General features: G+C 47.0%; 1 protein-coding gene across 2 annotated transcripts in view; it reads right to left on the reverse strand.

Moving 5' to 3' along the window:
* Positions 1-4,945: 4,945 nt before the first annotated feature.
* Positions 4,946-23,604, reverse strand: part of Arhgap25 (Rho GTPase activating protein 25) — an 82,066-nt gene continuing 63,407 nt past the window's right edge. For both annotated transcript variants that reach the window (XM_041637890.1, XM_041637900.1), the window contains exons 5-11: positions 22,745-22,952; positions 17,297-17,429; positions 14,627-14,700; positions 13,197-13,318; positions 12,195-12,391; positions 8,274-8,806; positions 4,946-5,658 (exon numbers count right to left, since the gene is read on the reverse strand). In XM_041637890.1, the coding sequence (XP_041493824.1) occupies positions 5,445-5,658; positions 8,274-8,806; positions 12,195-12,391; positions 13,197-13,318; positions 14,627-14,700; positions 17,297-17,429; positions 22,745-22,952 (1,481 nt within the window). In that variant the 3' untranslated portion in view covers positions 4,946-5,444. The remainder of the gene's footprint in view (positions 5,659-8,273; positions 8,807-12,194; positions 12,392-13,196; positions 13,319-14,626; positions 14,701-17,296; positions 17,430-22,744; positions 22,953-23,604) is intronic.

Below are 23,604 nucleotides of genomic sequence, written 5' to 3' on the forward strand. Positions count from 1 at the left end.
AGTCAGGCAGCTGGTCACACTGCAGTCACAGTCAGGCAGCTGGTCACACTGTAGTCACAGTCAGGCAGCTGGTCACACTGTAGTCACAGTCAGGCAGCTGGTCACATTGCAGTCACAGTCAGGAAGCAGCGAAGGATGGACTTTCATCCTCAGCTCACTTACTTCTTTGTATTCAGTCCTGGCCTCCAGCCAATGGAATGGTGTCACCCACATTGAGGGTTTCTTGTCTCATCTCACCCTAACCTAGAAACTCCTTCACAGACAATCCCAGACATCTGTATCCTAGGGAAAGCCAGATCTTATCAAGTCAACAGTATTAACTCTCAGGCTCTGCGCAGAAGGAGATGCTAACATTAGCATGTGTTAATGATCCCCAGTAACCCTGCACTCAAGGTGGGTAACCCAAGACTGCTCATTGCTCTAATATGGTTCTTAAAGGGAAATGGTCGCAATCAAGCCACCCCCAGGACTCTAAATCCAGCCTCAAGTGCTCACCTTCTTTGCTGATGCTTTGACTCAAATTTCAAAGCAAGTTGAACAAGCTCATTATCTCAGAATTCCCAAATTCGTTCATGACTGAATTATTACTAAATTTTCATAATGCTTTTTGGGGTCATATTTTACCATTTGTGAAATGAATGTATAGTAAATCCCCACTTTGTCTCTTAGGCATCCCTTAGTCTTACAAATTTTGCTTTCTGTATTAGTCAGTATTCTCTAGAGTAAGAGAAATTACAAATGAATCTCTTTACATATATAGAAGGGGAATTTATTAGAATTACTGATACAAAAACCAGCATGTAGGGAAGACCAGAGAATGGATCTGTGTGGACTTGGGACAGGAGAGGGGAGATGTTCATTTAATATTATCATTAGTCATGATCATGCACTTAGCAGTTTACAAATGTGTTTAACAGTCACGGCTACAAATAAAAATTAGAATCAACTGGGAATTTTTAAAGTAGCCAGTTCTTTAGGCCTCCCCCAAAAGATTCTGAGTCAGTGAATATGGAGCAAGAGCTGAGAATCTGATTTTTATTTGTTTGTTTTGTTATGTCCTTCATTGGACCCAGGGCATCTTACACGCGGGGAAAGTGTGGTGGCTATTCTTGGTTGTCAACTTGACTACATCTGGAATTAGTTAAAACCCCCAAATTAAGGGCACACCTATGAGGGAGTTTTGCTTAATTTGAGGTAGGAAGATCTACTTCTGATCTATGAAGCAGGAAAACACACCTTTAATCATGATCCTGAGGTGGGAAGACCTACCTCAAATCTGGGCCACACCTTCTGCTGGAAGCCTACACAGGATATGGAAGAAGGAAGCTTTTGTTCTTTTCTTGCTTGCTCTTGCATTGCTAGCAAGTCCATCCCTTCACTGGCATTAGGGTCTACTTCTTTGGGATTCCAGCATATACACTCGAGACCAGCTGAGACATCCAGTCTCGTGGACTGAGAAACTACTGGATGCTTGGACTTTCCGTTGATAGCCAGCCACTGTTGACTTAGTTAGACGGAAGCCTGTAAGTCATTCTAATAAATCCCCTTTCTATATATGTAGAGATTCACTCTGTTAGTTCTGTTCCCCTAGAGACCCTGACTAATACAGAAAGTAACAGGAACCCCAGCTCACTTTTCATACTTTTCCTTTTAGTAAGTTGTCCATGCTAGACTTAACTCATTTGTGGTCCTAGCGGGCCTTTATCTTCTGATTCTATTGCTGGAATTACTGGCCTTTACCCACTGTGCCCAGCAGCAGGATGTCTGTCAAAGACCATAAGTGAGTCTAGTATGTGGCTGATACTAGCCGCTGTCAGAAACAGCGTTGGTGATGCAAAGGAAGTAAACAAAACAGCTTCATATTCAGTGGTTCTTCGCTGTGACCATGAGCTGAGTCTAGCTTTGGCATCTGACGTTAGTGGGATTCAGCCCACCACTAAGGTTTAAGGCAAAGGAACTCCTGGAAAAATACCAAGAATCTCTGAATTTTAGGTTGTAGGTCCCCTGTCTCCTTAATTTTCTTTTTAGTACTTTGGAACTTTTTTATTTGGAGGTCCACTACCCAGTTCCCAAATAAACACACATGACAGAGACTTAACTCTTACTTATGAATGCCCTGCCTTAGCTTGGCTTGTTTCTAGCTGACCTTTTGAATTTAAATTATCCCAGTTTTTCTTTAACTGTGTTTTACTTCTGAGCTTTTTACCTTCTTTATTATATATACCTTTCCTCGCTTCTTCCTCTGAAGCTAGCTGTGGGGCTGTGAGGCTGGCCCTTGGCATCCTCCTCACCTCCTTTTCTTGCTCCTCTCTTCTCTCTCAAGCCTAGATTTCTCCTCCTCTGAATGCTAGCCCCACCTATCTCTCTCCTGCCTAGCTATTGTCCGCTCAGCTCTCTCTTTATTAGAACAATCAGGTGTTTTAGACAGGGAAGTAACACAGCTTCACAGAGTTAAACAAATGCAACATAAAAGAATGTGACACATTTTTGCATCATGAAATAAATATTCCACAGCATAAATATTCACATCTAATAAATGTTTAACACATCTTAAAGTAACATTTCACAACAGGCAGCTATGTCTCACACCCTGTTTCCCATCCACTGAATGTATAGGCTGGATTAGATACACTAGGGAGTTAATCTATGATTCTGAGTTTTTCTGACCAGGAACCCACAGTTACATTCATCTTCCCTAAACACTACAATTTTGGACGCTGCCCTGGGAATCTGAATCATAAGACCCAGCTCTGTCTCTCTGCTGTCGGTAGATGCCAGCCTGGGATGGGTGGCGCTGGACCTCCCATCCTGGGCAATGCCTTCTCCTTACACGATGCAGTTAAAGGCCACCCACTTTGCTTGTAGTATCAACATCCAAATGTTCCCTGGCTCCCTGGTGAGCCCACAGCCGGCCCCTCACTGGTATCTGTACAGGAAGTCGTGGAATGCGGACGTTTACCCAGCGTGAATACACTTGCGTCTTCCCATGAGCCTATGGAGTCCAGCCAGCACTCGCTGAGGCTCTGAGCTCTTTGCCCTCCTCCCTTTATGAGTCTCCAGCTGTCTCCTGAATCCCTTCTCTCTGAGCAGAGCTTAAAGAAGTTCATCAAACAACCAAGTCGGCTTATTGCTTACATCCCATATTGCAGGCTCTGTACTAGGAAGGCCATCACACTTGGTCTCCCCCAGCCTGTCCCAGCCTGCCCCAGCCCACCCAAATATCTACCAGGAGAAGACCATTACAGACAAAGCCTGGTACAAATTGCCCCGCCCAGTCTGTAAACTTTCAAAGAAAGCACCACATCTGCCTTATACTTAAGACAAATATGCACCTACGCATACAGTGCTCGGGACCATGAGGGAGAGGAAGCCTTGCTGGCCAAAGGGCAGGGCAAGGATGCTTTAAGCATGCCACACAAGAGGGAGCAAGGGAAAGTGGGGGGTTTGTCTGGAGAAGAGTAGGATTTACTATAATTCTGTACTGAGCACAGGCAGGGAGGTCTAGACCTGACCGAATAATTGACCCGTGAGTCCTTGCTTCCTCTCTCACTGGCCCCGTTCTTCTGAAGTGGGAATTGCTGCTCCATTGTCTCAGCACGAGGGGGAAAGGCATTGCTAGACTAGGGGAGTAGGGTCTAAACGCAATATTTCTACCCATCCTGACTGCAGGCTGCCCAACCCAAACTCCTCTGCTGCTGGCCTTGAAACAGACTCCAGGGACCCCCGACTGTATACTCAGAAGAATATCCCCTGTGGAGTTGTGACGCTACTCACTTTCATGACCCCCTCTGTCAGCACACGAAGAAATCACGTGAGAGGACAGGTCATGTGAGAGGACCTGTGCTGACAGAAGCAACTTCGGGTACTCATCAATTCAGGTCAGCCATCCTGCTTCTGGCACCATGCCTGTGACTCTACAGTTTACAAAGGAGAAGTAACATTCCTGAGAAGTCGAATGTTATACTGCTCCTCTTACTGCGTGTGTGTGTGTGTGTGTGTGTGTGTGTGTGTGTGTGTGTGCCTGCCTGTGTGTCTGTGTGTGCATGTACACGCACATATGGAGGTCGGAGGATTATTTTGGGAAACTGGGCCTCTCCTTCCAGCGTATAGGTCCCAGGGATCTCTCGAGCGGGTCATGCCTGTAAGCTGGTGCTTTTACCCACTGAGGTCCCTCGTACATCCTTAACCGCTCTTAGTAATGCCCTAACACCCCTTCTCTGTCTTCCACAAGCATGTTTCGAAGATGATGCTCTATGCTCTCCACACACTTCCTCCATCAGTTCCATCTTCAGGACACTGGGGTGGTTCAGCAGAACTCTCCTCTCTGTACTTTTTACATCCGGACAATAAACCATGGCCTAGGCAGGCAGCACTAGCCATAGTTACAAAAACAGAATAGTGCCAGATGTCCCTCTAAAGAGCAAATTCATTTTCATTTTGGTGAAGTAAAATCATCATCATCAACATCATCTTGAATATTAGCCATACAAATCCACACTCCTGAGGCCACCCCCCCCCCCATAGTTGGAACCCTTTGTTTTTAGGCTTTCCAGACATAGTTTGGGCCACTGGAGGGTAGCCCAGCATAAGCCCCGCTTACACAACCATGTGCCGTGAGACTCGCCTGCTGTGCCCTTTCCTAATTCATTTTTCTTTATTGTTGTTATTATTATTATTATACTTATTTATTTAATTATGTGGGTGTTCTGCTTGCCTGTATGTATATGTACCGTGTGCATGCCTGGTGCCCTAGGAGGCCAGAAGAGGGGGACAGATCCCTGGAACTGGAATTACAAACAGTTGTGACTGTGTGGATGCTGTGTCCTCTGGAAGAACAGCGAGTGCTCATAGCCACTGAGCCAACTCTCCAGCCCCCCCCCTTACTAATTCTTATAACACTTTTATAGATTGTCAAAATCCTTGCTCAATTATTGCTTTCCTTTTTCTTTATTTGAATAGAAATTCCTCGCCAATTTTGTTTTCATAAATACACCTCGTTGTTTTGATTCTGGTACCAACAGTCCAGCCTCCCCAAAGAGTCCTCACTGGTTACTATTTGAGAGCTAACCATCAAGTTCTGCACATGTCTTAGAAACGACTAGTATTGTCTGACCAGGCAAGTTAACCACATGGAAAACGAAGTCCTGAGTCCTTGGCCTAGTCCTGAGATGCCACACACCTTAAATGTCTCCTTTGGACCTGGCCATGCCCTGGAAGATTCCAGTTCACTCTTCCCACAGTGGAATAACAGTCCCTGGAGTACAGCACATGGTCACAGGTGTCCTGGCGTGTTCCCGCTCACCCCCGTCTTCTGTTTATTGGCTGAGGACCACAGCACTTTTCCTCAGATACCCTGTCCAGCTTTGGAGGTGATCCTGCTTTCCAGTCATCAGAGCAGGAGAAAGAGAGTGGTGTTGACTGCCCCTGCCACACACCTCGGAGCCTCAAGCCTTGGTCTCTGTTTCAGGCTTCTTCATTGACTTTACAAACTCCTTGACTTCTTCTTCCAAGACCTTGTTCCTCTTCTCGACGTCTTCCCGGGAGCGCTCCACATTTCGAAGGCTGATTTCCAGGGCCGCGAACTTCTTCCTCTCCCTCTCCAGCTCTTCGTTGAGCCTCACCACTTTAGCCCAGACATCGTAATTTTCTTTCTCCAGGCTGCAAGGAAGAAGACCAGAGTATTAGCTCTAAACCCTTCCTTCCCAGCCCTTCCTCCACATTCACAGCCCCTTGTTCATTTGCCTCTCTGAGACATGAAATCCAACTGGTGAATGCCATTCCAGACAGGGCCTTGGATGTATGCCCTTCCGCCCAACAGAAGACTTCACAGGAAACCTGAATTCCCTAGGGCCTTACTTAACATCCTGGTGACATTTCTCATGTTACTGTGTTTCATGTCACTTTACGGATTGTGCCCTATGTTTAAGCAGACAAAACATTTGGAAGAAGGGCCATGTGTAACAGAGCTGGGTTCCCACCTTGCAGGACTGTGTGTGACTAATTCAGCCAAAGCTGTGGATGCTCAGTATTCTAGACCTGCCATATCTCTGCTGCCTCTTCGCCATGCTCTAGTGGGCAGCCTGGGCAGAGCCCTTCCTAGCTAAGACCCACGCTCTGGGGTCAAGATTTGGGAAAGGAAAGGGAAATACATTTTAGGGACCAGGGGTTCTGGGGTCCCACTGGAATTCTAAATCCTGCCCTGGGGGTGGGAGGATGAACTATAGGCTTCCTGAATTCCCATGACAGGCATTGCTACTGGCTGAGATTCTAACACAGCCCAGGTGCCCTGCCAAGCTGTGCAGAACTAAACCTTAAGAATGAGTGAACATGGTTCATTATTTAAGCCTAAGGAGGAAATTTCTGGTCTGTGGGTGAACTTCAGACTGTGTGATAGGAAATTTGCTTCAGCGTTTCCTCCTCTGGGTGCTGCCTCCCTCGTCCCAAGCTCATTCTGTGGGTGCCATTCTCCATCTTTCCTAAGCAGCCTTCCTGTGCGCACCTGCAGACACAAGTTGTCATCTGAGGCCATGCCTCGGGTTCTGTATTCAAGAGCCTTGGCTAGTTTCTATGTGGAACACTCCCCTCAGAGTCTTGCCTGCCCATTTGTCTTTCTCTTCCTATGGCAATCTTTTGCACTCCTTTAGACCCTCCCATTACAACACTCAGTCTTCTTTCCCAGCTTCCCGTCTTCTTCTGGCTTGAAGAAAACACATGTGAGATGCTGTGCTGGATCTTGACCACTGACTGGAGTGGAGAGTAGAAACGACATGGACTTGAGAGCCTGACCTTGGGTCAAGGTTCAAACCTGGCCCCACAATAATCAACTGTATGGCCTTCAAGAATGCTTTGATACTTCTGGGGCTCCTGATTCTTCTGACAAATGGGGCACTTCTCGTGCGGATTCAACTAGAAGACACTGCCAAGCCTTCTCCTACCTCTGCCATGGCTAGGCTAACAGATGTCTCAGAGACTTCTATATTTGGGAGGAGCATATATTTCTATGGTCATCAGTCCTTCAGTGGCATTTGGGCTAGGGCACAATGAGAGCCTTTTCTGGGGCTGATTTGCTACCACATAAGGTATCACAGAAGTCTACAAATGGTTGACTTCAAATTATGGGACAAAACACATTTTGCTTGAGAGCCATCCCTCTGTATAGAGCAATGGATAGAGGCTCACAATAGTCTTTCTTTCTGCCACCTAAATATTAATAAAAGAAGTATCCATAAATATGGAAGTTCATTATTGTTCATTTTTGTGTGTCAAGTAGGACTAAAGTTACCTCTCTGAGAAGGAAATTGCCAAAGGAGAAGAACGGGGAAAGAACCACAATGACCAGCCTGGTATGATAACCCCACGGGTGCAGTAGTGGCACACACATTGGTGTAACCAGTAGCTAATGAGCCTTAAAGCCCATTCAACAAGAGGGAAACCATGCTGGGTACACAAACCCAGCCTACTACTCAGGACTAGCAAAGTTGCAAATCTAGGAGTAGAACCTATAGCCATCACTTTACCAAACTAACATAATCCCTAACAGCCATCTAACTTGCCCTTACACCCACAGGTAGGTGCAGTCTCTGCCACTCATCTAGGATACTTCTCTTTGTGACAAAGACCATTGCAGAATCCACAGCCAATCAAAATGCATTGATTATGGATTCAGCTTCCAATGGATACATCTACAAAACACTCTGTCACCTAAGGGTCAGGGAAAACTGGGGAAGAGGAGGTGGACAGATTGCACAAGCCCTAAGAGCCAGAAGATCAGGAAGTTTGCTGAGAGGTTGTGTCACCAACCACTCAGAAGCAAAATTCATAAAGCCTCACCAACATGACTGCCCAAACAAAGGCACGCCAAAGTGAACGGGGAAAGGCCCACAAGGCTTCAACCCTACATGAAAAGCAACAGGCAGCTAAGGAATGCTGGGAGTGGAGAAATAGTCCTCCCCAGGGAAGAGCACAGCAATCGCTATCCAACACCAGGCGGTCAGCCCCGAAAACATCCATTAATACAGAATACTGTGAAAGTTCCCTCATCTCAGCTAAGCGTATTTACCCTTAGGGCTAATTGGGCTTCACAAGCTTCCAAAGATCTGTTCAGCAGGGCAGGACTTTCCCACCTAATCTCTCTCCGTTTGTCCTCTCCTTTGATAGGTTTGGTTGTTATAGATTGTACTTTATGGTGTAACATTTTAGAAGGTTGAGACAATATATACTTCCTCCTAAACACAGGAGCCAGGTATGCTCCGTGGCCCTCTGCACGGACTTACGTTTTGATCTGTTCCTCGTATGTGAGCTTCTGGGTTTCTATTTCCTTTTGTAGGTGCTGGACCGTCCTCTGCAAAGAGTCAAGGTCATCCTCTCCAGAGTTCTTGCTTCCACACTCCATTTCAGAGTCTGTGCTGGCTGGAGCATCTCTCTTGGGGTCACAGGCAGGGGGAGACAGTGTACCTGCTGGGCTCCCTGGGGACCCTAGTGGGGCGGGGACATTGTCGTAGGTAGAAGTCCGCTGGTCATTGGAAAGGTGGCGCAAATCTTGAGACAAAGTTCTCCTGTGCCCTTCCCCTTTCTTGGCCTCTGAAGATGAAGACCAGAACTCATTTTTAAAGATTTCCAGTTTGCTGCTAGTGGTTCCTTGGAATGCTGACGTCAGGAAACACTTCCGGTTGGGGAGCGTCTGAGTCCTTTTACGAGATTGCACCTTCCAGTCTCCCGGGTTTTCCTTGGGGCCTTTCCCACTATCCTCCTGACACTGGTCACCTGGCTGTGGTCCTGTGGGGCTGGTGGCATCAGGACTACTTGCCTGGAAAAAATAGCCATGGATATTATTATAAGGTTTTTTTTTTTTTTTCCTTTCTGTGTGCCATGTCCCCAAGATAAGGAACCTGAGAAGTTTATCCTGGTTACGCCCTTAGTGGGCCACCTCAGTGGTATGACAGTTCAGGGACCCGTTCAAACTCTAGAGAGGGAGTGTGAACTAACATCATTTGCTCAATCGGTGTGAAAATCCTAAGCCAGGATCCTTTCATGAACTTGTCAGTTGTGACTCAAAGCCCACGACCCTTAGTGAAGTTCAGTAAAGCCCACTGAAGGTATTTCCACGACCTCCAAGATGAAGAAGAAAGCAAAGCAAACATGCCGCCACCCACTAAGTGAGAAGCCAAACAGCAAGCTGGCAGTGGCTCTGTGACGCATGTTACAGACAGTGAAGGGCGACCCCCCTGTGGTACTGACTGAGAAGGAAAATATCAATGACCAAGAAGACATGGGCAAGGGACTTAAAGAATAGCTAGTCTGCGCTGGAAGGTTGCTCAGGGGTCAGGAGCACCTACTCTTGAAGAGGACCCAACTTCAGTTCCCTGCAACCACACAGCAGCTCACAACCACCTCTGACTCCTGTCCCCGGGGCTCCGATGCCCCTTTCTGGCCTCTGCAGGCTCCTGCGTGCGTGTAGTGCACAGGTACTCAAGCAGGCTCATGTACATACATACAAAATAAATATATATTTAAAGAAAAAAATCCCCAAATAGTTCACAGAGGAAAAAAAAACCAAACTGACCCTGAGACTTTAAAAAAGATATTTAGCCTCTTTTTAAAATCAGTAGGAGATCACAGCCAGGTGACCAGTTAAAATGACTAAATTATCAGTTCTTTATGAGATGGGGTCACCCCCAAACCTGATGACACAACTCCATGAGACATGGGTCTTTTCATGCATTGCTGTGAAAGCATAAAATGGCACAGATGCCAATAACATGTATGAAAAATACACATTTAAATATATTTACCTTCTTGCCTACTAATCCCATTTCTGAGAATTTATCCCATAATTGTATCTGCCTGAGCACACATCAAAGTGGGCAGGATGGTTTATGGAAGCCCTGTGTGGTGCAAAACTGACATGTCCATCCCAGACCTGGAGAGGGGACCACAGCACAGTCAATGAATGAAACACCATATAGTTGCCAAAACTGAGGTCGCGTTGGTAGCTATATATACAGATATATAGGGACAACTGAAGGGGGAGTGGCAAATGAGCACAGCGGGAAAGGGAGGGCGAGAAAAGGGAAGTGTGCCCATCAACACTGGCAATGTGCCAGAATCTAGACTCGCCATGGAGATGATCCCCCGAGCATGCCTGCCAGAAAGAGTCAGTTAATGGAGGTGGGAAGACCCACCTACCTGGGGGCAGAGCCATCAACAGGCCTTTGCTTCCTGGACTGAAGGAAAAGGAGAATGGGAGCTGGGCTCATCTCTCTGCTCCCGGACTGTGGCTACACTGTGACCAGCTGCCCCCAGCCCTTGCTGCCGTGGTTTCACTGCCTTCATGGACTGTAAGCTCCAACTATAAGCTTAAGGAACCTCTGCTTTCCTAAGCGGCTTTTGCCAGGTCTTTTCTTACAGCAATCATATAAGAGATATGAGCCAACATGGTATAGGACTTCTCAGCTGGTAACTTATTAGGACTCTTTTTTTTTTAAAACCATGTAGTTGTATGTAAAATCAAATTGAATAGAAAAGGGAAAAATGAGTCCCACATAAGAGGGAAAAGGTGGGGCTGAGGTACCTTCTAGCCAATCCCCTGCTTTGGTATGAGCACGCAGTCTTGCAGTGGTAATAAGACTTCAGACATGACATTCTGCTCTAGGGGATGCTAATGTTGCCACCTCAATAAGCCTCTCTTGCCTCAGATGCCCAACCACAATAAATGAGCATGGTAAATAATAGCCTCCAGGGGTGTGGACTCTGACATCACAGCCTCCAGGGGTGTGGACTCTGACATCACAGCCTCCACGGGTGTGGACTCTGACATCACAGCCTCCAGGGGCATGCACTCTGACATCACAGCCTCCAGGGGCATGCACTCTGACATCACAGCCTCCAGGGGTGTGGACTCTGACATCACAGCCTCCAGGGGCATGCACTCTGACATCACAGCCTCCAGGGGCATGCACTCTGACATCACAGCCTCCAGGGGTGTGGACTCTGACATCACAGCCTTCAGAGGTGTGCATTCTGACATCACAGCCTCCAGGGGTGTGCACGCTGACATCACAGCCTCCAGAGGTGTGGACTCTGACATCACAGCCTCCAGAGGTGTGGACTCTGACATCACAGCCTCCAGGGGTGTGCACTCTGACATCACAGCCTCCAGGGGTGAGCACTCTGACATCACAGCCTCCAGGGGTGTGCACTCTGACATCACAGCCTCCAGGGGCGTGCACTCTGACATCACAGCCTCCAGGGGTGTGGACTCTGACATCACAGCCTCCAGGGGTGTGGACTCTGGAACTGACTCATTGACTTTCTCAGCACAGTGGTTACCTGTCATTTCAGAGCCACTAGCAAGGGAGCAGAGCCATGGCTCTCAAGAACTGTGGGTGATTTATTAACAAAGTTGCCTGACTTTACATTGTAATTAGTTTTAGGGAGTTAGTAAGATAATGCAGCCATACAAATTCTATACTCCAAGACCCACAAAAAAAAAGCAAACCAAGGCAAAACAACCAACCAACCCAAAAATAAATAAATAAAATACCTCAATCACAGTAATTTGTTGCGTTTTTTTTTCTCTAATCTTTAACAACATCATAGGTAGCTTTCTTGATCAACTAGAAATTTAATTTTTTTTAACCTGGCCACACATAAAAAAACAAGCTGCTAGAAAAAGCCTATGTATCCTTTAAAAAAAAATCTGTCCCTATAAACTCATGACCTTGGTCAGTTTTCACCCTCTAGTAGTCTATATTTTGGAGGCTTCAGTGTTTGGCAGCACTGAGAACGTGAGCTCTGAGCCTTCTCTCCAAGCGAGGGCTGGACACTGCCGAGGAGCTTATCAGGGAATGGGGCTGACTGCACGAACACATCCCCAGCTCTGAGGAAGGAGTCAGGCTCAGAATCACCAGGACAGCCATCCCCTTTGAATGTCCCCTTGGAATGCTTAGCAGCTCTTACACGTGCAATCCTGCATTCATTTTTTTTCTGTTGAACTTCCCTGGGATTTTGCCTTGGAGACAAGGTCCCAAAACCCAGCCTATGGCAATTCTCACACATGTCCCTAGCCCCAAGTTTTCCCAGTGTATTCTGATGGGTCTGTCTGTGCCAGCTCTACCCACAGCCCAGCATCACCCATCACTGCCTCAGAATGACCAGACTAAAGGAAGAGTCTGCTGGGGCAGCAGGCATCTTACTGTGCTATTGCAGCTGTCTGTCCTGGAGAGGGGCGGGTCCTCTGTGGCATCCCATCCCACAGAGCTCCGGGGCACTGGAGCCTTCTTGGCATCATTCTTCTGGGCAGGGGGTGACAGTGGTGCATCCTTGGACTTGGGGAAGAGGACTTCATGGTCTCTGATCATCATGGTCATCACTCTTTGGATCTGAGGAGTCCCTGAAGGAAAGAAGAGATTTGGAGTGCTGGTCGATGGATCAGGAACCTGCAACCTGGAAGCACTTGAGGGATGCCACCCTCCCAGAGGATGTTTCCACGATAGCCTGAAAACCACGGGCCTCATTTGTATTTCATGGGACCATTCTTAATTATTTGGAGTAGACTATTTTGGTGTGAGAATGTACTACAATAAAGATATAAAAATGGGGGTGGGGTGAACAAAGAACTGTTGAGGACATTTCCCACCTATATTGCCCTGGATCAGGTTTTATGAGGCAGTAGGTAATAATAATAATCAAGAAAAAAAAAGGCATCTTTGTCTCCTGCTGTGGTCTTCAATGTGATGTCTGTCGTCTTATTGCACCCAAAGCAAATGGGTTTCAGGAACACTTCCTCACCACACATATGGCAGACATGAGCCCCCCCCCCCCCCCCCCCAGACCAGGGCTTTTGCTTATCAAGCCAAGACACAACCTTAGAAAGCTTTTCAGCCTAGCTTTACAGCAGCCTACTCGTGAACCGGCTCATAAAACAAAGCCCTGTTGGCTCCTCTTGGTTAACGGTATTTTAAAGTCATACAAAAGACTGGGGAAACACTAGTTAACTGGTCTGCGGTTAGACTACTGGGCTCTGGGACCACTGAGCAGGAGACATAATTCCTGCACTACTCATGAGGCTGCTAATACTACTCAGAAGAGATGGCAAGGGGCAAGCTCTGTGAGCTGCAAGCAGGACACAGACGCTAGGGACAGTGTTCTCGCTTTCACCTCCTGGGCACCTCTCCATGCAGGATCGGCCTATGTACCTCTCATGATCACAGCTGGGTCTTCGACCTTCGACCTGATGAGGTTCACTCCAATCACAGTGGCCAGGTTGTCCACACTCATCTTGTTGACGGCGCAATTCAGCTGGATTTCGTGCAGGAATCTGTGGGCAACCACGGAACCCCATTTCAGATGATGGGAAGTGGCCAGAAGAGAGGAATCCCTGGACCCAAGGGCACACTGCTTGAATTCTAGCTCTTCCCCCTGTTTCCGGAATGGAGTGAACGGGCTCTGCCTGCAAGAGTTTAACTAGAATCTGGAACTTCACAGATGGAGGAGGGATGAGGAGCCAGAGGGGTGGGCTGGAGGTGGAAATCTCTCAGCAGGGATTGTTTGGGAACAAGCATGGCTGGAAAGACTCAGATGGGTGCCCAACAGCTTTAGTGTTTTGTCTTTACCATTTGCTTCTCAGTACCCACCCCATCCCTGTCTCCAGAGAGGAAAGATGTGTCAGTGAGGTCTGAGAGATGGTCGCCAGGGGCTCCTGACAGGTGTCCTCTGATCGGAGAATGGAGGTCTCTCACTCTCAGCAGGTGTCAGGGTCTAACAAGGAAATCCCACTACACTTCCACCCATCAGAAGCCTGAAGTCCTCAGACTTGTTTGAAAAACAAAAATGACTGAACACATCAGTAAAGGAATTTGGGGGACTTTAAAAAAAAAAAAACATTTCAACGTAGGTAGAGTGGAGTACCATAAAACTCCAAATTTGAGAAATAAAATAAAATGATGTGTTCACATGATGAAAAATGACATATTATGGGATAATTTATTTTTTGATAAAGGACATGCGTTTCAGTTAGGTGTAAAGCATCCCCCTGTAGTTACACTGATGTAAACAACGATTTATCGGAAGAGAAAGTACTCAGGAGGAGAAGTTACTGCATGAGGGTTGTTGGTTCTTACTTACAGTTCTTGTATCTTTGTGGTGTCCAGAATAAATGAGAATCATCTTTATAATTTGGAAATTACATCACAGTATTTTTGAAAAATAAAAGACAACATGGAGGTGTGGGGGGGTGAAGATTCTCAGCACAGCAGACCTGGGCTGGTCCACCTGCAAGGTGTTGCCCCAAGGACTCACACAGTGGGTCCTCAGAAAAGTCTGCAGGAAAATAAAATGGCGGCCTAGAGTGAAAGTTTCCAGAGTGCTAGTTTTGGGGACAACGTGATTCCAGGTTCTCGTGCATGCTCTGGGACAAAACTGAAGGAAGAAATACGCCCATTCTGTGTGCAGGTTCTTAAGGATCCCTGAGGAGTGTGTGCAAGAACACCCCCTCAGAGCTATGTGAATGAAATTGACCTTCTACAATGCCAGACCAGAATCTGGGATCTTAGAAAAGGCTTCCTCTTCTCCCCAGGGCTTCTTCCTGCTGTGGCTGGAGGTTGGGGCTCCACACCGGGAGGCTCACCTGCAGATGTAGCTCAGGAGACTGTAGTTGTCCCTGGGCAGGATGGAAAGTTGCTTCACCAACTCCTGCTGAGCCTGGGAAGAGAGTTGGACACGAGTAAGCAAGTCTGCTGCCTGTCTGTCAGCAACGAATGTAGGGACATCTGTATAGGGAAAACTCCTGTTCCCACAGGTCTAAGAGTTAAAATCCTTTGAGATCAAAGTTCTGAGAATTCATGAAATGCGAACTGAAGCCCAGACTGGCCTTGAACTCCCCACGTAGCCAATGATGACCTTGAGCTTCTGATCCTCCTGCCTGAGATTACACACGTGTGCCACCACACTCAGTCTGTGCCATGCTGAGGATCAAACCCAGGGCCCTACATAGGCTAGGCAAGCCCTCTGCCAACTGAGCTACATCCCCAACTGCTGTATTTTTTTTTCTGCTGCGCATTTAAAAAGTCTGTTTGAAATAACGTAGCCCACCCACTCCCAACTTTGAGCACCTGTAAGAATGGTCTACCTGATAATTCACACTCGTGATGGTTTGCTGAATGAACGAGGTAATGATCCGATAAACAAACCACAACCTCACATCTCAGAATGACCTTAAAAGTGATGAGAAAATGGTTCTTCTGTGGTGGCTCTAAAGCCCTGTGGTCTTGCTGAGAACTTCTGGGACATAGGCCAGATGGGCCAAGCTGGAAGGCACGCTCTGGGATGGGCAATTCAAATTCTACAATAGCTGTAGATGTCAGATGCTGCCATTCATGGGTCACATGTGCTAGGGAGAGGAAGGATGCTCCTGCAGCCGCAGCTGCCTGCAGAGCCTGTGATCACCCTCTGCTGACATGGGGGATGGCATCTAGTATGTTTTTTTCTAGGTGTTTTGCAAGCTTTATTGAGTTTCGTTCACAAAGGAGATCTGAAATGTCCCTGCAAACCAAGGGCTCTCCCATCTCTCCCCTGCAACACCCAAACTCGGAGACCGTGAGGCCTAATTTTTCTTCTTAGGAAACAGCTACGTGGTGGCTACATCATCGCAGTTCTCTTCCCATCCTAGCTTTGAGATGGAAAACACTCCTCTGTGCCAGGATCTTCATAACTATGACTCCCTATAACTGTGGCTCCCCATAGCTGTGGTTCCCCATACATAATCATGGATCCCATATACTGTAGCTTCCCATAACCGTGGCTTCCCATAACCATGGCTCCCCATAACCATGGCTCCTCATAACCATGGCTCCCCATAACCATGGCTCCTCATAACCATGGCTCCCCATAACCATGGAGCCCCATAACCATGGAGCCCCATCACTGTGGCTCCCTATAACCATGGCTCCCATAACCATGGATCCCCATAACCATGGCTCCTCATAACCATGGAACCCCAATAATCGTGGTTCCCCACTAGCAGTCCACCCTGGGGAGTCTGAAAGCTGTTTTCTCACTGGCCTGGACGTCCTGAGACTCAGACTATATCACAAACACTGAAGAACAGAGAACTGTTCAACCCAAAAGTATCTTAGTTACTAGTGAGTTTCACATGCCTTGATCTTCTGAACAGTAGCAGGCCAGTCAGACAAGGGCATTGTCTAAGTGTGTGCTGCCCGACACATGTGCTGATTGCCGCATGTAGCCATTCAATGTAAATAAAATTAAGAATGTGGCTCTTCTGGTATACTACCTGTTTTTCATGGACATGATAGCACACGTGGCTATAAGTTAGCACATGGGACAGTGATAATATTACATCACCACAGAAATCCTATTGGGTCAAGTAAATATACTGAGCCTCAGAGAACATGCATGAGGAGGCTATTCTTAGTTATCAACCTGACTGGATTTAGAATGACTAATGGTGTTACAGGTGGCCCGCCAGTTAGTTCCTGACTGCTCAGCCTCGAAATAATCACACAGAAACCATATTGCCCATTAGCTCTAGTTTCTTATTGGCTAACTCTTACATATTAATTTAACCAATCTCCATCAATCTGTGCATCAACACGATGTCGTGGCCTACCAGCAAAGTTTCAGCACATCTATGTCCGGCAGCGGCTCCATGGCATCTCTCTCTCAGCCTTCCTCAGCATTCAGTCCAGTTTTCCCCACCTACCTAAATTCTGCCTATCAGCAGGCCAAGGCAGTTTCTTTATTCATTAATGGTAATCACATCATGCAGAGGGAAATACCACATCACAATGGAGGCAGGTTTCTGAGGACATCTGCAAGAGTGTGTCCAGAGAGGTTTAACGTAGGTGGGAAGGCCCACCCTGGCTGTGAGTCTGGTGTTGTGGTAAAAAGTAAGCCAGCTGAGGACAGGCACTCATCTCTGCCTGCTTCCTGCCTGTGGGTACGGTGTGACAGCTGCCTATGCCCCTGCTGACAAAGCTTCTCTGCCACCATACACCATCTCTTGAAACCAAGCCCAATAAAACCCTTCCTTATGTGGTTTTCATCTGGTATTTTGTCACAGCAGCGAGGTAGTAACTCATACAGTGCATAAAGAACTAAGGTCAAATCCCGGTCTTCTTGCTATTTTGCCAGTGGGATGGCACCATTGGCCTGGCACTGCTAGTGAAGCACCAGTCTGACAGAGTCTCCTACCAAGGGGCATGGGCCCCATGACTCACTCCCACCTGCTAGAACCCTGTTCAGAAGCAGAAGGACAGTCAGCAAGAGAGACACTGACCTTTGTCTCATCAGCATTCATGAGCTGCCCGCAGAGCAGGAACCCTTCGTACTGGCTCCAGGGAACCACGGGCTCCGGGAGGTCTCGGAGGTAGAGCTTCAATAGAGAGGCCACCGTGTGCACGTCTGTGTCCCTGGAAGAAAACCGGCTGCACTTAGAGCGCAGAACCCAGAGGCCTGTCACTTGTTGGGACGGGACCACCCGGTCAAAGCGTGAACTACAGAGGGACGTGTTACAAAGGACCAGCGTCTGGGAAAGTCCCAGACCCAGACACCAGCGCCCAGAGCAGCCCAGCCACTTCCTGCTTCCACACAGTTGCTAACACGAAGGGTCACTTTTTCATTAAATGCTCTTTAATTATTTCGATCTTTTTCTGTTTTCTTATTTCTTCAGACCACTTAATAGATCACGGTTAACAATGTCTATGTAGTCTCTCATTCTTTGCACATGTAAACTTGTTTATATCCTTGGTCCGTTGTTCTCGTTTACTCCCAGAATTCTCAAAGCAGCTCTGGGGTCCAGCCATATGCTTCATCAATAGTTAATTCAGTCATAACCAATGAGGAAGCTTATTTTTATCTTGGGCATCCTTTCTTCCCTATTTCCTTCCTTTTATGATTTATGTAGTAAACCTACGGGAATACCCGGTTCCATCAGGTCGCAGCACTTTTTTAAGTGCTTGGGGAAAACAAAACCGAAAGCGTCTCTCTCATGACATGGGAAAGTGTATACGCTCGTAGTTACAGCATCGAGAAACCAGGTTTTAGAGGAACACAGCCCGTCCTGTTCACTGACAAACTGCCATTGCTTCCTGACAGTGCGAATACAGACAGCGGCAAAGCCCTGAAGAGCCCAAGAATACTACCTGCGGCCAGGCCTGGGACGTCTGCGGGCCCTTGAATTGCAGGGGTTGTGCCTAGTCTGTTAAAAGAGAAACTAAATCTGAGTCTACCACATTACAGTGTGTTACCCAATAAGGGGTGTGTTCTGAGAAATATGCCACTAGGGAATTCAGTCACTGTATGGAAACCATGGAGTGATCACCATAAAGCCAGGTGCTATAGCTCTGCTCCGAAGCTACGTGGGCAGTGCTGTTGTGGCCTGTCACTGAGGCATTTGAGACGAGGTAAACAAGAATACCGAGTGAGTGTGTGTGAGTGTGTGTGTGTGTGTTTCTTTTGTTTTGGTTTCTGTTCTTAGTTACTAATTTCTGGCTTTGACTTCTGCACCACCCATACCACACCACACCCCATCCCTACCCCCTCAATCCGTTCCCCCCACCCGTGCCTCTGAAGCTCGTGAACTTGCTGCCTCTGAAAGAGAACAAGTGCACAGGATGCCATCTGCACTCCAAGGCAGGATGTGTGGGCCGGGGATGTTCCCTTAACATGGATAGTCAGAAACCTCCTACCCTCACTGTCTAGAACACCCCTGAGCAAAAGACACCTAGGGAAAGCACTCTTGGTGAGAACAGAGAGAGAAGAGCCCAAGAAAGTGGCAGAAGAATCACGGGCTGGCAGTCTGCAGGAGGATGCTCTGAAATGTCCCTGTGCTATACCTGACCCAGTGTCTTTACCACATCCAGGGCCCTGCTTGCCTATGCTCTCTCCTTTACCCTGTACACATTGAAGCTCCGTGTCCCAGTCGTCATCTCAAATGAATCCCTTATGGCCCCTCTCCTTCCACTCCTGACTCAGATAGCCACTGCCTTCCGTAGCCCAGCCCCCTTCCTCTCCATCTTATCCACTGACAGCATGGCCCCAACATACAAAACAAACACAGCCATAGAATGAATGGAGAGGAAAAGAGTTTCAGTGAGAAAAATGTTATCAGTGATAAGGATGGAAACCAGACCCTTAGCGAGAAATTTCAACGTAAAACAGGCAGTTTTCTCACAAGAAACTAAGACGACAAAGATAACCAGTTATGACTAGCCAGGGAGGACCGTGGGTGCACGTGAAACCAGCACTTGGGAGGCAGAAGCACACAACTCTCTGTGAATTTGAGGTCAGCCTGGTCTATAGAGTGAACCTGGTCTATAGAGCGAGTTCCTGGATAGCCGGGGATACAGAGAGAAACTCTGTCTCGGGGTGAAAAAAAGGAAGAAGAAATAGAAAGGTTACCAAAGATACAATAGGGGTAATTCAAAGATTATATTATATCATATTATATTATGTTATATTATATTCTTAGAAACATCCAAACAGCCCAATTAATTTGGACAAAGTTGATGATGATAGCCTGAGATTAGCCTGGCCAGCTTCTTATTTCCATTTATTGGGTCTCATCCTCAACATTATTTTCTCGAGCCCTTCTCTAGTTTACCAGACTATGTCAGGCTTCCTTTCTCTGAATTTTGTTTTCTCTACTTATTGTTTTGGGCACTAACACATTCTGTGTATTGGGGGCATAATGTCCCCTCCACTGTGTCGGTGCTGACTCGGGGGTCACCCTTACGGTCTAAGTCTTTCTCTTGAGTTGGCTGTCCCTCCAAACCAAAGGATCAGTCTTAAGTGACTGTCTTTGTTGGGTCTGAGCTCTGACCCACCTTTGGTGGCCTTGCCAGGTTGCCTTGGAGCCCGCATATGTACCATGAAGCACACCTGTCCATTTCCAGAGAGAGCACAGGGATGGGAAGGACATCAGGGTTGTGACCAAGAGGTATTCAAGCCCGGTAGAAACTAACAAGGAGATTTTTAAAATTGGTTTTTGCATGTGTATGTTATGTGTGTATTTATGCATGTTTCCATATGTGTGGGTACACATATATGTGAGTGCATGTTTCTGTGGAGGACGGATGTTGACATGGGTGTCTTCCTTGATTTCTTCCCACCTTATGTATTGAGCAGGGTCTTTCACTTGAACACAAAAGCTTGAAGATTTGGGCAATCTAGGTATCCAGATAGCTCAGGGGATCTCTTGTCCTGGCCTCTGGAGGACTGGGATTATAGACAGGTCACCAGATTCCTTCCATTCATTGCAAGGGATCTGAACCCCCATGTAATCAGAGGTTTCTTTCTCATCTGCCATTTCCAGAACAACCATTTAGAGGCTTAATATTACATCGCACTGCACTCCCACTCCCATCTTTTTTTGAGTGGGGAGCTCCTTAGCCACTGAGCCACCTGCCCTGGCCATACAAGGAGGCTCTCATATTTGCTTTCTCTATTTTGTGAGAACCACGTACACCTGTGCTAGAACAGCACCAAGCACAAGAACCATGTTTCTTCCATTCAGGTGAAGAAACATAGCAGATCATTTGACAGTACCAACTCTATGTATGACCCGTGCAAGACCCAGTGGCCACCCACTGGCCCTCTGTTAGAGATGCCAGGAAGGGCCCTCTTGACCTTCCAACTCCTGTAACTCACTGATTGATAAATGGTCAGGGTTCAGAAAAACTGTAACTAGAAGAGATGTAGCTCACACCACAGCTATGCCTGTGGCAAATGCCTGCAAAGTGCCAAGCCATGGTCACCATAGGTGCTGGGACACACTCCTAGCCTGGGCCCTAAACATTCTGAAACTTAGTTAAATGACAAGAACAAAAGAATCCTACATTCTTCTCCAAATAAGGTTTGTCCACTCAAGGGATATATGGACCCAGGAGCTGGCCCTAAAAGGACTCTTTCTCCTCTCTTTCCCCCTATTTCTCTCTTCGATTGTGATATGTGTGATTGTATAAATGTGTATATGTGTGTCTATGTGTGTACATGTGTATCTATGTGTATGTGTATGCGTATATGTGTGTGCAATTGTGTATATGTATATGTGTGTGTATGCAAATTATTGTGTATGTGTATATGTGTGTATGTATGTGTGTGGTTGTGTATATGTGGGTATGTGGGGGTAGCTTTCCTCCTTCTAAGCTCCCAGATTTCATGGAAATCAAAGGCTACAGACCTAGCAGAATTCAAACAGGCATGCAAGGCAGTTATTTAGCAAATCCCACTATAACCTGTGTTCTTTGGCATCCTGACTTTACTCTTTAAGCAATAATCCACCTACATCTCTTGATCAACTCAACCATAATTTAAAAATTAAGAAGCAACCTGAATATAGTGACAGTGAATATACCAGGATGGGCTCCTGCCTGTGGACTGTAACTGACTGCGCTGTGAACCTGAATAAGGACAGTGACTCTATTGGAATAGGCTCCTGCTTATGGATTGTAATTGGCTGTTCTGTTGAACAGGCCCATAACTTGCTCTAGTTCCAGTGGTTTACCACTGTTTGCCTAAACTAGATAGGTAAATTAGCCTATGGCATACTAAAGGCAGAAGAGATAGTCATAGATGGGCCAAACAAAGACTATGCCAGAGTGGGCATGGAGAGAAACCGATGGGCCTTAGAGATGCTTCAGAGGGAAAACGGCTGCAGTGGTGAACAGAATGGGGCTGAAGAGGAAGAGCAAGGAGATGCCTGCATAAGAATGACTCAGGCCTTCAGAACTTCCCCTCTGACCTAAATAACTCTGGGGGACTTCAACATTTGTGAACTGGGTAGTGTTCAGGCCCATTGTACCAAAGCTTGTTTGCTCGGCAGCTAACTTGGTAAGAGTGGTTGGTCTTAAGCCAGCAGGACAAGAGCATGCAGGCAATCAGGTACTGCAGTCAACAGAGCGTACAGTGTGAAGGTGGAGCTGGACCAGCTAAGAATGCAGGGTGGATGTAAGACTGGACCAGCTTAGCATGCAGTGTGGCTATGGGGCTGGACCAGCTGAGCATGCAATGTGGATATAGGGCTGGATCAGCTGAGCAGGCAATGCCAATGTGGAGCTGTACCAGTTGAGCATGCAGTGTGTGGGGCTGGACCAACTGAGCATGGTAGAGAAGGACATCCTTGTTGGGTTCCTGGAGAGTGATCAGATGTGCCTCATACAGGACTAGAAACCTTTGAGGAGGATAAGAACGAACACCAGGCTGCTATGAAGGAGTGTGCTCTAGTCAGATGGTTCAAAGTTGAGTTCAGAATCACACAGTCCTGTGGACCTGCAGACTTATGAGAATTACTAATTCCAGCCACTCTGGAATGCTGGAGCAGTCTTCTGGTGCCTGCGGTTCCAGATGTGCTAATCGTCACAGATGTGTTTATGCAGATAACCCTGCTCTTCGTGCTTCTCCTCTGCCTGACGAGGATGCTGGGCAGTGTTCCTAGGCTAAGCCTCAGCTTTCCCCCATGCTCTGCATCCCCCCTTCCCTCCTGCCCTAAGCATCACCTGACTCTGCCTAGATCACACTATGTCATATAAATCATCTGCACACTCTTTTAACTGTGCCTAGGTCCCAAAATTCGGAGTGATGAACAGAGCAAGGAAATCCTTCTTCCTATTGCGTTCTGGGGTCTTGAAGCCTTTGAAGGCTCCCTGGCTCCCCTAGATCTTCTCTGCCTCGTCAGTTGGACAGGGCACAGGCAGACGGGACAGGGCAGGTAAGGAGGACAGCATACCTGTCAAAAGAAGGTCGTTCCCCTGCATCGAATGCATCTCTCAGCTGCTTCACTAGGTTATCCTGCCCAGGCAGGCGGAAAATGCCCTCCTCACTCACACCATGCTCCAGGATGAACTCTGCGCACTTCTCCACCAGGATGGGCACCAGCTGAGGGCCAAACTTCTGCTCATAGGCCACAGTCTCATCCAGGCGCTGGCCGAACACCGCTGGGAGGAAGAAATGTGGGGTTCTTGAGTTATTCTTTCTCTGAGTCAATGGGTGGGCAGGGACTGTGCACATTTCTTCTCTTTTTACAATTATATCAATAGTTATTATTATTATTATTATTATTATTATTATTATTATTATTATTTTACACATATGTGTGTTTGCCTGCTTTTATGTCTATGTACCACATGCATGAGTGCCCCTGGACACCAGATGATGAGAACATTGACTTGCCCTGGGGCCTGAGTTACAAATGTTTTGAGCTGCCATGAATTCCTCTGGAAGAGTACTCAGTGTTCTTAACCACTAAAGCACCTCTCTAGCCCCTTTTTTCTTTCAAAATATTATCTATTTTTAGTTTAATATTTTTGAGAATTTCATACATGAATTTAGTATTTACATCATTCTCATCCCTCGCTCTTCCACCTCCAATTCTTTCCATGTGCCCTGCTACTCTCTCAAATGCACGAGCTTGTCTGCTTTAATTATTGTTTTATATGCACTTCACAAGCATGAGCACACATACACGCACACACATGCATGCACGCACGTGCACACACACACACACACACATACAGAATCCATTTAGTGTTGCTCTGTGTATTTGTTTAGGGCTGATGCTGGGATTGTCTGATCTACCAAGGGGCTTGT

This window comes from Microtus oregoni, unplaced genomic scaffold (assembly GCF_018167655.1).
Source record: "Microtus oregoni isolate MIOR12 unplaced genomic scaffold, Mior012 000002F_ref0000024, whole genome shotgun sequence".
Lineage (NCBI taxonomy): Eukaryota > Metazoa > Chordata > Mammalia > Rodentia > Cricetidae > Microtus > Microtus oregoni.